Raw genomic sequence first — 15169 nt, forward strand, 5'->3', positions numbered from 1 at the left:
TTATTTTAATATTGATTCTTCTGTGTAATAACAAGAAAATTAATGCCTATCACCATACTGCTACCACCCATTCAGCGACAAAACAAGCAGAATTCAGATCCTAGGAATCACCTTTCCTGTCTTTTGTTCCCTCCTTATCTATACAGGAGTTTGCACTGTTATCCCGCGTGATTTTTCATCCTTCTCTACCGCTGACATCATGTGGCTTCTGGTTTGTGCCTCTGACTGTTAAGCAGCTTTTATGCTAAAATTAAATCCCCTGCCCCTCTACAGAGCCTTTAATAAACATCAGATAAAACCGAGAACAGCGAGTTGTGCCAAAGGTGAAGGAGCAGACAAGAAAATCCATAACATAAGCAGATAGACAGTCTGAAAACTTCAAATCTAGTCGTTTTGTTTAAAGAGGCATTAAGAGTAATTTACCAAACTGCTTAAAACCTACAGCAAAAAGATGTCAGGGGACCGTGTGACAGCAAGGAAGAAACCACCAAGACAACAGCTGAACCAAGCTGTCTAGTATTGACATTTCTGATGCCAAGTGGCAATAGCAAAGGCATCATTATTCAGTGGCACACCTCCAGCTCTGCCAGCAACGAGACGTGCACACAAGCTTGTGTCTATTTGTACCTTGTATTAGCATTTCCTACTACTAATCACACTTCAAACATACCCTTACTTTCACTTCCATGTCAGACACTGCAAGGAATATTGGCATTATCTTTAAAAATTTCTCAATTTCTTTTTAGGACAAAGTTGCTTCTGAAAGACAAGAGGAGCTTTAATTATTATTTTAACGTTTGTTGTCAGTTCAGGGATGTCCCACATGAAATGCTGATGTAAAAACACCTGCAAAGGCAGGAGCTGCCATAACGAGGGACTAACCCTTCACAAGCAAACGAACATCTCTGCTGGGACTGCTGTCAGACAGTTTTGGACAGGAGGAAGGGCTGAGGACACACAGACAAGTGCTCCTGCCCTTGATGCTCAACACGGGATACATAACCCCTGCTGTCAGTGTCATTTGCACTGCACATGTATCATATTTATCTGTTAAACGAGCTTTAAGACAAAATAAATAACAAAATAAATAGATAAAGAGGATTTCTTGGCTTCTTACTGCAAGGAAACTGATGCGGCAAAAAATTCCAGAATGACACTGCAAATACCTCCAGAGAACTGGAAGAAAACAGGTAACACCTTTACTGTGTCAGTCATATCGTTTCCTGCCTGTGCCTTCTTTTAGCAAGAAGATGATTTGTTTTCAGTGCACGTTCAATCCTTTACTGTGTCCCAAGGCTGTCAATAAATACGCCTTTTAGTGAAATGATTCAGATCTAACATGTCAATTCACACATGCCATTGAAGAGTCACCAAGAAGCAATGATTTTAGGTCTCTGACACGCAGATAATTTGAGCTAGAGATCTAGATCTGAAAGCACCTACACCTCATTACCACAATGCAGTCCCCAAAGATACTGGTAAAAGTTAACAAAAAACCTCCAGGAGGGATAAAAAAAAAAAAATCATCAAAACTCATCAACTTATGAATATGGGCTCTAATTTTATTCTGTTCCTAGCCCACTTCACACTGGCAAGCACATCAGACCTGGGATGCCCTGCTAAGGTAAGGGAGTCAGTAATTTAACTTCAAGTTTTTGCAATTAATTCCCCGTGAAGTTTCTAGTAAATCTAGAATTTGATCCAAAGTTTCTATCCCTTGAGAGCCTTTTATGGACTTGAAGGCATTTGGATCAGAATGTGTATGAGGACAACTGCAAACCCAGTCTTTCCAGAATGACACATTTAAACTGAACTCAGCCACATCAGCTTGCTGACTTATTTAAAGGGACATTATTGAAAGATTTTTCATTCTATCTGAGGCAATAAATTAGTAATTTTTTTGAACATGAATTAAAAAGAAGAAACTCAAACTCTCTTAGCTTTTACTGTCATTCATGCTCAAGCTAGCCAACATAATAGCAGCTTGTTATCACAAGGTTTTTGCCCTTGATCCCTGGGATGCCAGTACACGACTGGAGATTGCCATTTGACAAATTCAGAGACAGCTTATTACGCTCTAGCACCACAACAGAGTCCCTTTACCTTTGGTAAAAGTTTCCTTACAGTTTGAGGCCCAAGGAAAACGATGTCTTTATTACCTGCTGGGTGGTGGCATCCTGTTGGACGTAAGCCACTTGGGACGGATCTGTAAACAGAGTCTAGACAAAGTGAAAAAGGTTTATCAAACTGGCCTTGGGGTTGTTTACTCCCATCTCACACAAAAATTAACCTGCCACCAAGAAGCGACCCACATTTGATCCTTTGCTAACTTCTAATGTGCCCATCACCACAGCAGACTAATTCAACTTACCCACGTGAACCTACATGCATAAAGATTAAACTAAAATTAGTTAGTGCTCCATGAAAAATATTTATGTGACACTTCTCATCTATATACCTGAAGTGCTTCACGGCATTTTTTTTATTGATTTTTTTTTTCAATGCAGAAATCACTTGGTCAATTGCTGATTTCATAAATTCTACAGAAAGAAATTCAGTAGCTGTACGAAACCTAAGTAACACTTGAGGGCAGGACTGAAGACGACCATTAACTTGACCTTTCTGCAAATTCACAAGAGTTTTGCAAAAGCAAGCATGCAGATATCAGGCATATCCTACATGCAAACTTGATATGGCCAGGATGTTGTTTTTTTTTTTTAATTTCATAGAAGACATGCCAACTCCGATATTCCTACAGTAGCCTGCAAGAAGAGCCCCAAGAGGAGAGCTTCCCCCTAGGAAAAGCAAGGCTCAGATGAAAGTTGAGTATCAACTAAGGTCAGCCTTGATTACTTTGCCAAAACTTGAAAAATCTGAGCTTGTAGCAGACTGGTCCAAAAAAATAAAGCCTGGCATAATACAAATTTGATTAGTGCCTTGATAATGTCATCTCAGTGACATGACAGTGTCTTAACTTCTGACAAGATTATAATATTCAGCTTTGGAGTGACTTGCTCAGTAACTTCCTGGGAGATATCCTCCCAAAGTATCCCATCCTCTCAGAACATCCCACCAGGTAGGTGGTGTTTTTATGTAACAGCTAAGCACTGCACAAGAGAGAGACCCCGCTGCAGGAGGCTGTGCCAGTGTGGCTGCCAGTGTCAAGTACGTGCACTTGGTAGCGTTGCTAAGCTCTCCTGTCAGCAAAGGCACTACAAAACACTCTTGACAAAGCGTGTCTCCTGCTCTTCTTTTCATCTGTCCACACAGAGCTACAGCTGCACACTGTACTAACCCCATACAAACACATGCTGCCAGGGATGAAAGCTATTTGATATAATTATGAGGAAGAAAAAGAACCTAGGTCTATAAAATCAACAACTTCTCTGAAGAGGGACTACAAAATTAGATTGAACACACTGAGAGCCTCTGCAAAAAGGCCTGACTATTGTAACTATCAGTTGTAAGAACCGTACTACGCAAATCAAGGACTCTTCCAGAAGACACATGAGTTGCCCTTAGCTTTTTTACAGAATACCAGAGGCAGAATTTTGGAGAGATGATCTTTCTTTTGGAAAACACCTTTGATTTAATTATAATCTCGTCAGCGTTTCAAAACTCACATACATCCTCGACATCCTTTGATTACTACATTTGCACATCAGACAAGTGAACAGCATGACTTCTCTGCTCAGCTAGGGGCAGCTAAAAGCGTTACCAGCAACTGTCTACTGTTTTCCAGTCACACCACTTGGCTGCTAACCAGCTTTATTCCCAAACAAGATCGCTTCGTTTTCTAGGTGCCAAAACGGGGCGGGCTCAGAACCACACGTGCCTGTGTAGCTTCCACAGGATGGATGTAAACGAGTGTGTGCTCCGAGGTGTCCACAGAGGTGTAGGAGGTGCCATCCGCCGTGTAGACCACCTGCTGCGAGGGACGGTCCTGCTCGTCGCTGTACACGATCTGTGCCACTGTGCCCCCCTCGGGGACAAAGTGCACCTGGAAGAAAAACAAACAGATCCTGTACTGAAACATATGCCTATGGGAAACAACACCAGGTTGCAAGGTGCCTTGGAAAGCAGAGAGTACCTTCTGCCCCAACTACCTAGCCAATTGTTTTGAAAACAATCAAAAACTCACCGCATAATACGCACAGAAAACCTCAATGAATTATGCCAGCAACATAAAAATGTGGACATGAACTACCAGTTTCTGGTTTTACTCTGCATTTTAACTCAAGACCTAACTGGTATAAAGGGCACCTACCCATACTTCGCTCTTGCACGATGCTTTGAAGATTTATAAGAGGAAAAGCTCAGATTTGAACTGGTGTATCTATGGAATTTATTGGTATATTGTTTCCCTCTATTCTCATATTCCTTTCTGGATTTACAACAATTACTTCCTTCAGCTAGTTCTGTAGTTGCAGGTAATTTTTTCTGTTTGATGAACGGCTAACAGAACCTCTTAACTTTGATACTGCTTAAGTAATAGCATTGTACCCATCACGAGGGAGCAATAGTCTATGTTAGATTGCTTCTCTGTAGTATGTATATCCAGTATCAGTAGAAAATTCACCTACTTAAACAGAGAAACACATAACTGAAGCCATAAAGCAATGATTCCAAGGACTACTGGAACACGTTATGTCTAGGGCAGCAGTTTAAATCCAAACAAGTTGATTTTGACAGAACATTATGAGCATAAACGATGGTCAGTCAGCCTTAAACAAGTCAGAATACTTAAACATGTTCCTGTTGTCACTGGAGTTATCTTTTGACCCCCTTTAAATGCTGAAAACCATTTTCAGTGCATGGGTAAAATAAGACAGTTAGCAGGAAACCTACTATCAGTAACCGTATTCATACACACATAAAAACATCAGGGGAAAAAAAAAAACCTGTGGCATCATTTTATTTACTTTCTTTCACCTTTTCCTTCAAGAAGACACCTGGTACTCCCTCATGGATGCCAAGTGGTGATTCTGTACAATAAATCCTCATGCAAACACTACAGTAAGGATGCGTGCAGTGTTCCACATTTGGAGAGCACTCTGGAAATACTAATTAAGCCTTGTAACTGCCATGTGCAAATAACAGCATGGTTATCCCGTTGTATAGATAACAGAACACAGGCCATGGAAAACTGCCTTTCTTTGCAAATTTCCAAGCTGGAAGTTACCAAGAGAGTCAGAATTTCTCAGCTTGTAGGTCAAGTGACACGCAGGACCCTCTTCATAACACGTTCAAAAGAATAAATCAATTTACAGTCTTCTAGAAACTCTCAGCTGCTTTGTCTCAGAGACAGAGGGATGAGCTGCACACACCAGAATCTGACTGCATTAGTCACTAACAATTAACATCTCCCCCTTCCCCACCACCCAGATGTCTGACTGGAAAAAATTATTCATCTTACTTTGCCCAAGATTCACCCACAGTTCCAACTGATTCGACTGATGCCATCAAGACGGGCTGCCACAGACCACGGATTTTGTTAATATTCATTCATCTGAAGACCCTTTCACTTTCCCACATGGCTATAAATATATTTGGACACTCAAACTTCTATGGCCACTGGCTGGTTTCATTTAGCTCGTTTCGGATGTCTGTGTTCACTGCTGCGGTTTGCACGGCTCGCTTTAACCCAAAATCATCACAGACATGTTTGTCTTTTTCCTCAACTCGATTTCCAGACTATAAGAAATCATGGAATGAGAATGCCTGCTTGCTAAGCCACTGCATGAGCCCAGTTCAGTCTGAGCAGACCCCAAGAGCTCCAGAAAGCACTAGTCACCTGCGCAGTATTCTGTTCCTGCTCAGCAGAGTCAGCCCACACTTGAGGACTTTCCTCTTTTGGGTCCATCTGCTCCCTGCCGTGGTGCTCCATGACGAGAGGGATCTACTGGAGGAATGTCTGGCTGACTAGATTCATCTGTTCACTGTGTTTCTCCTTCCAGAAGACGAGGTGATCTCCAATAACATGGCTATACAACAAGAAAAGAGATGGAGATATTAAAACAAGTGTGACACACAGAGCAGGGGTACGAGGTATTACCATCAGCTACAGGAATGTAGTCTCCTTCTCTGGAGATGTTCAAAACCCGCCTGGATGCTTTCTTGTGTGGTCTGATCTAGGTGGTCCTGCTCCGGCAGGGGGATTGGACTAGATTATCCTTTGAGGTCCCTTCCAATCGCTAACATTCTGTGATTCTGTGAACATGCTGCCAGAGTAAAGCAGGCTTGGCTTTACGAACGTGTGCTTCCTCATTTACCATGCCAAAGTTCTGCTGTATAATTCTTTCAATGCCCTGTGAAGGAGGAAACAGGTCAACCATTGCTACAATTGCACTGAAGGATTATCCTGCACATCTTTCCTTGGCCACAGGCAGCCCACAAAACATTCCTCACATGGTCACGCTGGCACTTACAGGCCCAGAAATCAATAAACGATACTGAAAATTGACCTTAAGCTTCCAACAAGGAAACACTACATTCAGAGATGCGGCACCAGTTTCTTGGTTGGTCTGAAAGAGGTTTGGTTTGAGAACCAGAGGGTTTTACATCTACAGGCAGCCTTCACCTTGTACAGAACGGCAGTCTCGGTCGGTATTCAGGCAGTGTTACAACAGACTACTTTTAGAACAAGAACAATGAAACTTTAATTCATACGAGCCCCAAGATCCTGACAAATTGCTTCCAAGCTGGGTTTTATTCACCTCTCACAATTTTATTGGGGCCTCTCAATCTGCCATTGGGAATCTCAGAAGTGCAATTTACAGCTCCGGTGATTGGGTTCATCAGTGGTTCAGCACCTTCCCATTCCTTCGTCTCCCATGTCACGTTAAATCACAGGCCCAGGAATTAGCACGAGGCTGAGCCCATTTCATTTTCCAGCTAGCCCAATTAACTTGATTTTCCACTCAGTGCCTCGCTGGGCTGATCCAACGCCAGCACCCCGCCTGTGCACCAGGAAGGAAGCAGAAGGCTCCTTGCTGACGCTTTCACTCATCTGCATTTTAAATGCAAATAACTTCAGCCATCACTTATTCCCAGAAATGCTAGCAGTTGGCTTGTCATTGACAAACTAAAAAAAGATAAGGAGGGGAAAAAAAATAAAATAAAAGAGGCAGCAGGCACTTTCTGCTAATTCTGCCAGCAACGAATAAGCTTTGCAGACCCCAGCACTGACTGTACCACTGGTCCTGGCCAGGATGTATAAACCAATAGTACAGAAAAGTCTCAGGTTAACGTCACTGAACTGCACAGTGAAAAAAAATAATCATTTTACCTCCATATATATATATATAAAAACTGAGAAAGCTATTTCTGGGCATCGCTAGACAGCAAGTCATGCCATTATTGGTGACTAGAGCTGAACGTGTGCTTTCTCATGCCGAGTAACAGCACACGTGTGAGCGGCGCGACGACTTCCTGTTAGACCCACGCAACCTCACGTTCCGTGATGAAGGAACAGAAACTCCATCTGCATTCCCATGATCTGATTTAAAACACCCAGAAAAGGCACTGAGGAGAAAAGGAAAAAAGAAATGCCCGCACCTGCTGCGCACAGTGCTTGAGCTAGGAGATGTCATTAGTATGGGAAAATGAGGTGCAGCAAAGAATGATTAATAATAATTAATAATAAGCACCAGCCTTGTTCTCCAACTGCTAAAAGCCAGGGTCATTCACAAATAAATATTATTTATACATATTACAGCACACACAAGCTCTGATACACAAATAAACATCATCCATCCCCATATAGTACCTTTCATCCAGCTATCTCAAAGCTACGCATTACGTCCTTAAGGATTAATCCAGGGATTTTCTCATTCCTAATCCTGCTTCCCACTTTCCCTGAACTCCGTCGCTCGTTTTATCAGGTATATGATCACCAAGGGGTCTACAACTGCTTGTGTGAAACGCAACGGCATTTCTGTCAGTAACATAATCCAAACAACAGATTTTGCACAAAATTAAATGCCTGCCCTGTTGCTGTTCTTTGGTTTAATCCCAAACAGCTCTTTTTCTTGCCTGTCGTTATTAATCAAGAGCCAATTCAGGTAATTGCACTAACAATAGCCAGTAGTTTAATCAATTACCTAATTGCTTAGAAAAATAAAAATAAATGCTAGAGGTTTCAAGTTTGAGGGGTTTTTTTTTTTTTTAATGTAATTATCCTGTTAGTAATAATGCAATTAAATTAACCAGTCATTGGATTAGGAGAAAGGCACCGTTCTGGCTGATTCCACACGGTGCAACAAGTAGCAGAATTTTTGGCTGACCTTCCCGACCAGCACATATTGAAGGTCTGAAGGAAGATGCTGACTCACTCCTGCAGACTCCTTTTGGCACAAATAACTTACAACTGGAGTGGAAAGGAGACCAAAGGGTTCAGACAGGTAGAAATGCCCAGACAAAACTGGGCATTAACATCCATATCTGAAAAAAAAAAAAAAATAGTACCAAGAATTTGGAAAAGAAAGCAGAAGACAATAATTTCAGGTTTTGCCATGGTTCTGAAGGCTAGCACTCATCTCAGACCTCAGGGAAAAAAGCAAGGTTGAGCCAAATTCAGCAGCTCTGTGGTGCAGTTTCTATAAATGGCACTGTTATTGCTGTTCTTCACAGAAATAAAAAAATAAACTGCTCAGCCCAATTGTGTAGCAATAACAATCGGACAGCATCAGGAGCTGCAAGATTTGCTGATGCTTCCAACTTCAGTACTTCAAAATGCATCCCAGGATCTGCCCCTCTGGTATGTATTCCTGCCAAAGACTGGATCTCTGAATTCTCAGCATTTCTATCATCCCTAAACATACAGAAAAGCACGTTTCCCTGGAAACACGGATGTGCTCAGTGACAAGTCAGGGCAAGAGCAGACAGGCCACGTCCCAGCGAGGTCCCAAGGCCACGCAATAAAGAGGGGCTGAGGCAGGAGCAGGAACTGAAACGCAGCCAGTACAAAAGTCAATAGTGAAACAAGACTGCAGTCAAGGTCAGGAGGTGGAAAGCATGATCTGGTCCAAAGTCACTGGCAACAGAACTGCCCAGGAACACAAAAACCTGCAAGGTTTCCAACACTGGTGACAGAAGAGGCCAAAATGACTTGGCTCAGTAGTCCTCCACAGGACCTTCTCCCTCCTTAATCCTCCACCATCTTGTTTTCTTCTTTAAATCCCCCTGCCAATATCCATCACAGCTGTGTCACTGACCGGATTTCCATGGTTTCCCTGTGGACCCCTCCCTGCAGAGATGTCTCGCTGCACAGGGAAGGGGCAGATGTCCAGCTCGGCACACAGCCACAGTATTTTCTCCAATTAGCTGCAGAAGAATCATGATAAGTACGTTAGGGCAGGTGGCCTCCACACTACACCTGTTACCAATACCAGTTTGGGAGATAAAAGTAAAGAAAACACTTTCTCCAAGGGTGTAGCTGGAAGCTTTGTTGGGTTTTTTTAGCAGAAATAAATGTGAAACTTCAGGCATAAGCATTGCCAAACAGCTGGCATGCAAGGGAACGCTCCCTGCTTGTCTCTGCTTGCTCCCTGCACTGTTTGCCCACGGATTATCCTTTGCAATTGTTTATTTTTCTCCCCCTACCTCACAGCATCAGCCATTTTCAGACAAGCACCTCCCTGGAAAGTTCTGCAGCGTCCAAGCAGGGCACACGCTGAACATTTCCGCTGCAATTCCATCACCATCCCAACACTTGTGCACAACCTGACAGCCGTCAGGCACACGAGCAAGGAGCAATGCCAGCATGGGAGATGCTACACCATTTACAGCAACTGTGAAGGCAGCATTTTCCTTTCCAAAATAGCAGGTGTGCCTCACCCAGTCCACACTGGTGATGACATCAGCTGAAAGGGTAACAGGTATAAATATAACCCAGTATCACTCTGGTACTGCAGGATGCAGTGTGTCATAAGTGAATCAAGATATGAGATATGTGAGTCAAGAACACACCAAACTCCCATTGCTTTAAAAGAAAGGCACATCTGAATTCAACAGATACCACCTTGCACATTCCCAAGCTCTGGTGCACATCCTGGCTCACAAAACACCTACTCCAATGGAAGATAAGCTCATTGTGACTTGCGTTTGCTGGAGCTCCACCTGAGACAGCACCCATGGGTGCTGCCCTTGAACTCTCCATGATGGTTACCACAGGTAGAAGCACACTCCGGAGTCAGGAAGCGACACTAGCACGTGGCTGTGATTTATTTTCTCAGCAGGAACAACCTGGTGCTAACCACAACTAGAAAGCATCCGACTCCGAGCTGAAGCGTGGTCCGCAGACACGCAGGGCAGGACGAGTGTTCTTCTACAGGTCCGTGCACCCATAACATCCAGCTGCCTGCCTCACCAAGTAAGTGCAAATAAATTAATCAGCTCTTTAAGACAAAACAGGTTTGTTTCAGTACGCCACTCACATTTATCCTCCTTTTCTCAACACCCTCTGGGGATCTGCTGGTGTCAGAGACCTATGGCCTTCCTCTGCAGCTCTTGCCTTTTCAATCCAATCCATGAATCTCATTAAGGGTGAAGCTTCTTTTCTCCTCTGCAGCTCCCGATGCCTGCAAAGCACCTTTGTGTCATTGCTGAACAGCTTTTCATCTTTTTGGAAATCTGGCTTGAAAACCCATTTTGAAAACCACAACCCCTCTCTCCTGTTCCTGCAACGTGTTGTTTTACCTGAAGCCGTGTTATTAGATCAGCAGCTTTCCCCACTTGCTGCATTCAGCTCTGGAGGACAAGAAAGCATCGCCCAGGGGCAAAGCACCTCATCCACTATCCAACAGCAGTCACCAGCCTTGCTGTCCTCAGCAGAAGACACCCCTGCACCTCACAAGCCCACCCATGACCTCCAACACTTCGGGAATCAGAGTGCACGGTGCTTTGAGAGAAAACCTCCAATAACAGCAAAATCACTGCTGTTTCGTATTTGGTGTGCAAGAATTTTTGCTGCAAGTTGAACATAGCAAACCCACACGGTGCTTCAAAGCAAAGCTCCGCTCTGAAATTCAGAGAAAAACATCCTCCTCCAAAACAAAAAGAAAAGGTCAAGAGTAACCATACTTTCTTGGCATACCTGCTATTAAGGAAGGACGATTTCTTTGAGAGCTGGAACAACACAAGAAGATACACAGACAAAAACTCTGGGGACTTCGTCTGCAGCAACCTTTCCACATCTAATTAAGGACATTTTGCTGAGAAAGCTCCCTAGCCAGCGGCTACCAACCAGTCATTCGTGCCCCTTCTCTGAAACAAGGGGAATGGGGGAAAGGGAAGAGCCCACTCCTGGCTCAGGGAGCCGTACAGCCACTGCAGTATCTCAAACGAGAATCCACTTTACAATAACGGTGCATAAAACAGCTAATGTGATTTACTCCCGGGTGTAAAAGAGGCTTGCACACAGGTTGGGGTTCCCTGCAGCCATAAGAGCAGGGGCTATTAGCTTAATCCTTTAAGTACTGAGCTCACCAACCGCTCTTTTTCACCATCTACCATATGCAAGGGCAGCAAGAATTGTTAGGAAAGGGGGTTTTACGGCTCTTCCTCCAGCTTTTAACATGAAAATGATTTATTATGCTCAAAAGGAATATCACATGTGTCTGCAAAAAGCCGTATCCCACACTTAAGTTAATTACCCCAGCCTGCCTAGAAGGCAGAGCTGGTGCATTTCCTGAGATCCCTTGGCAAGAACATGCTCTCACTGCAGCAAGAAGGTTTTGAACCTCCTCGAGGACTGAGTCACAACCGCCATCTCCTCCTCTGCGTCCTCATCCATCAAAAGCACATATTGTTTCAAGGAACTCTGGCTCCAGTGCGTTTTGGCTGGATGTTAATAATCAGGTAATATATAATCGCAATATTTATGTTTCACCCATGAGTTAGAAATGGAAATCTTACACAGGGCTGGGGCAGCAAAGATTATTTATTTCCACACAGGGAAAACGGCTTCAATTTATTTAGTCATATAATAAATAGAAGAGCTCAGCCAAAACCAAACTCGCTCTTCACTCAAATTGTGCATCATGAATCGATCTATTTATATCCTTATGGTACATCCATCACCAAAGCAACAAAGAGCTGGAAGAGATCTCTCAGGTCTTCAAGGCCAGTCCTCCACTACTGTGTCCAACACGTGCCACGGTCCTTCTCATCAAGGGACAGTGCCCAAGCACTAAAGGTGAGAGCACGACACACTCTTCCGACTGTTCTCTCACAAAGTATCAGATAAGCAGCTGCAACTCCAACTGTTTCCACCACAAAATACAGGAGATAACCAAGTGAGCCCCAAGAGGAGAGGTTAACATCTTCCCGAGGGATTACCACAGGCTGGGCTAGAGACCTACTCAGAGGTGCAGCTCCTCCAAGGACATCTCTGTTCAGTCCTACTTCTTGTATAACCGAGTGTTTCTGGCAGTATCCTTCACCTCTGAGTGGGGTAAGAGACGAGTTAATTACACCTCTGTACATGCACATGCTCTTCTTGGTCACCTCTTCTCCCATTTGCTCAACATCTACATACTCACTCCAGCAACCAATTTTTTCCTCCCATCCTCGACTTCCCGAATACGTGACCACATTCTTCATATCACCTTCTTCCAAGTGTTTAATGCTCTGAGGTCCTTGTGATACCATCACACACCACAATTCTCAGGCTCCAGCTGCTTGAGGCAGCAACCCCATCTAGCTAATTGATTTGGTTTATGAGCAATAGAGAGAGGGGTCTGGCAAAAGCAAGAAAACAAGGAAAACACGTATTTGAAGTACAACATGACAAAAAAGGCAAATAAAAGCTCTGTATGAAAACCTGTGCTACAGAGCTGTGCATGCAGCCTTCAAGAAGGCACTCTCAGGTGTTACTGGAAGAAAACAAAACTGTACCAACACCACCACGTAGTTCAGTTTCGCTCCAGCTTCCTCTTGCCATCTTTTTTGGTCTCCTATCCCATCTCCGACTCAGGCAACTCTTCCCAAAGCTACCACCAACTAGAGGAAGCTGTTCCCCTTCCTACAAGCAGATGGTGCTGCTTCTTCCCTCCCTCTCCCAACCCCCTGCATCTCTCAATTGAATCACTACTCTACTTCAGGTTCTTCAAATTCAAAAGGCAAAACTACCTTGTTTCTCACCATAAAGAAAACCTCCACCTGTCTCTTTCAGAAAAGCTGCTTCTCTGAAGTGCTGCAGGCCACAGAAAACAAATTAGGCTATCTGTACATTAAACCAGGTGTAAATTAAAACATACAGTGCCAGTTAAGGGCTACAACACAACTTCTACTTCTGCATGTTTTACTAGCATGAAATAAAAGTGTCAAATACACCCACTCTCATGTTGAAGTCCAAACAAAACTAACAACACCAAAACAGCCTCTGTAATTAGCCACACTTATAAGTCAATTAAAATTCAGTTTGCACAGCTGGCAGCAGCTCCAGGTGGTCAGCAACGCACTGCAAGTAGCTGCTGACTGCAGAAAAAGTTACCTAAGAGAGCTCATCCAGGGGTTTTCTTTGCTGGTTAGTAGTAAGGGTGCCAGAGGAGAGCAGGCAACACCACATTACCCCTATCTTTCTAAAAGCAAATTGTCAATTATTCCATCAGATAATAATAATAACAATTATATTGATATCTCATCCTACAACCAAGCCAACAGAGTTGTCTTTGTTTCAAACACCCAACGCACGAGAGAAGTATGTGTATAGCAAAGTGCCAAAAAAGCATTAGAATTCAAGAGATGAATTCTCCATTTAAGGACTGACTAGAGAAATACACCCTCTTTTTTTTTTCCTAGAAATTAAGGCATTAGAAGGCTTGAGACTGCCAATTATTTTATTTCCACAAAAGATGCAAAGAAACCTCTTGTAAATCAGTTGATGATTCATTACCATTTCATCTTCTAACTTAACAGAAAGGAAAAAATAAACCCAAATTTTAAAAAATGTAACAGAAAGCAGCTAAAGTTCTCTACTCCCACCCAAACTCCGAACAAGAACCATTGATATGCACCTTACAGAGGCCCAGCTTTGTGCTCCTTCATGCTTTAAAGGCCCGTAAGGATCACAAATGCAGCAGTAACACACTCAACAGGTTGGTGCACAGACACCAAGCAGCACATTGCAAATACTGACCGTTCATTTCACTCTCAGGGCTGTGAAGCTCAGTAGCCTAAACCAGATTTCTACCTCTGATCTACAGACCCCTACAAAACCCCCTCGGAGGAGCTGCAACAAGTAGTTGAGAGGCAAGAGGTGACCATGCATAGCTTGAAACGGTCGAGTAGATGGAAACCAACCCTTTAAAGGGCGAGTTGTGCCTTTAGGATGAGTAGGTCTGCAAGATAGAGCACCAGGACCTCGTTTTTCTAACTTAATGATTTAACAAGCTCCCATTAACAGTTTTTTAATGCAACCGTGGCACAGGAGGGAGAACACAGCAACTCATCACCAAAACCTAAGCAGGAAGAAGTCTGCAAGAGCCAACAACCACATGCTATAACCCTATCCCAGACCACAAAAAGGAGCATATTTGTAGACACAACCACCACCGCTGGCATGAAGACCACCATTAGCAAAGCAGTGGCAACCACCGTGGCTTCCGCTTGCAGAAGCTGCTGCTCACACACGGGCCTTGCCCTTTCCTTCAGGCCCTCCACAGGGGGAACCACCTCACACGGTGGGAGCCAGCAGAAGGCCCAGACCCACCAACCTCACCCTGCTCTGCCCTTGATGAAGCCATCCACACAAGCCCTGCCCTGGCACCTCAGGGTGGTGCAGAGGAGCTGCCCCCCCATCCACCAGACCACCACTTTTCCCCGTTGGGGCTGATACTGGTGCCCACAGGGCCCCTGACCACCACCCATAGGCACACCGCGATCTCTTCTCTCTCCGGACGGACTGCGACTCTCTCCGGCCACCGCTCCCCCTTATATACCCTCCGCGCCCCACCGCCGCCACCGCCAGCAGCCAATCCGGGGAGGGGGTGCGACGCCCCCTCCCCTAACTAGGCCAATGGGAGGCAGGGGCGCGAGGCACGCGGCCAATCAGAAGGCGCAGCTGACCGCCCCCCCCCCCCCCCCCCCCCCTCCGTCCGCTTCCAGCCACCCCTCCCCAGAGTGAGAAACCACCGCGCTCCCCCCGCCCGCCCCCCGCCCCGGGAAA

General features: G+C 44.4%; 1 protein-coding gene across 2 annotated transcripts in view; it reads right to left on the reverse strand.

The window, feature by feature from the left end:
• The window catches only part of PRDM10 (PR/SET domain 10), a 44225-nt gene extending 29604 nt beyond the window's left edge, over positions 1–14621 (reverse strand). The window contains exons 1-5 of one of the 2 annotated variants that reach the window (XM_086627044.1): positions 11096–14621; positions 10437–10580; positions 5795–5984; positions 3836–4000; positions 2160–2219 (exon numbers count right to left, since the gene is read on the reverse strand). In XM_086627044.1, the coding sequence (XP_086483170.1) occupies positions 2160–2219; positions 3836–4000; positions 5795–5887 (318 nt within the window). In that variant the 5' untranslated portion in view covers positions 5888–5984; positions 10437–10580; positions 11096–14621. Of the gene's footprint in view, positions 1–2159; positions 2220–3835; positions 4001–5794; positions 7720–10436; positions 10581–11095 lie in introns of those variants that run through there. The other variant, XM_086627045.1, reaches the window with a different exon arrangement.
• Positions 14622–15169: the final 548 nt, after the last annotated feature.

The sequence above is a fragment of the Tauraco erythrolophus genome, chromosome 26, assembly GCF_009769465.1.
Source record: "Tauraco erythrolophus isolate bTauEry1 chromosome 26, bTauEry1.pri, whole genome shotgun sequence".
Lineage (NCBI taxonomy): Eukaryota > Metazoa > Chordata > Aves > Musophagiformes > Musophagidae > Tauraco > Tauraco erythrolophus.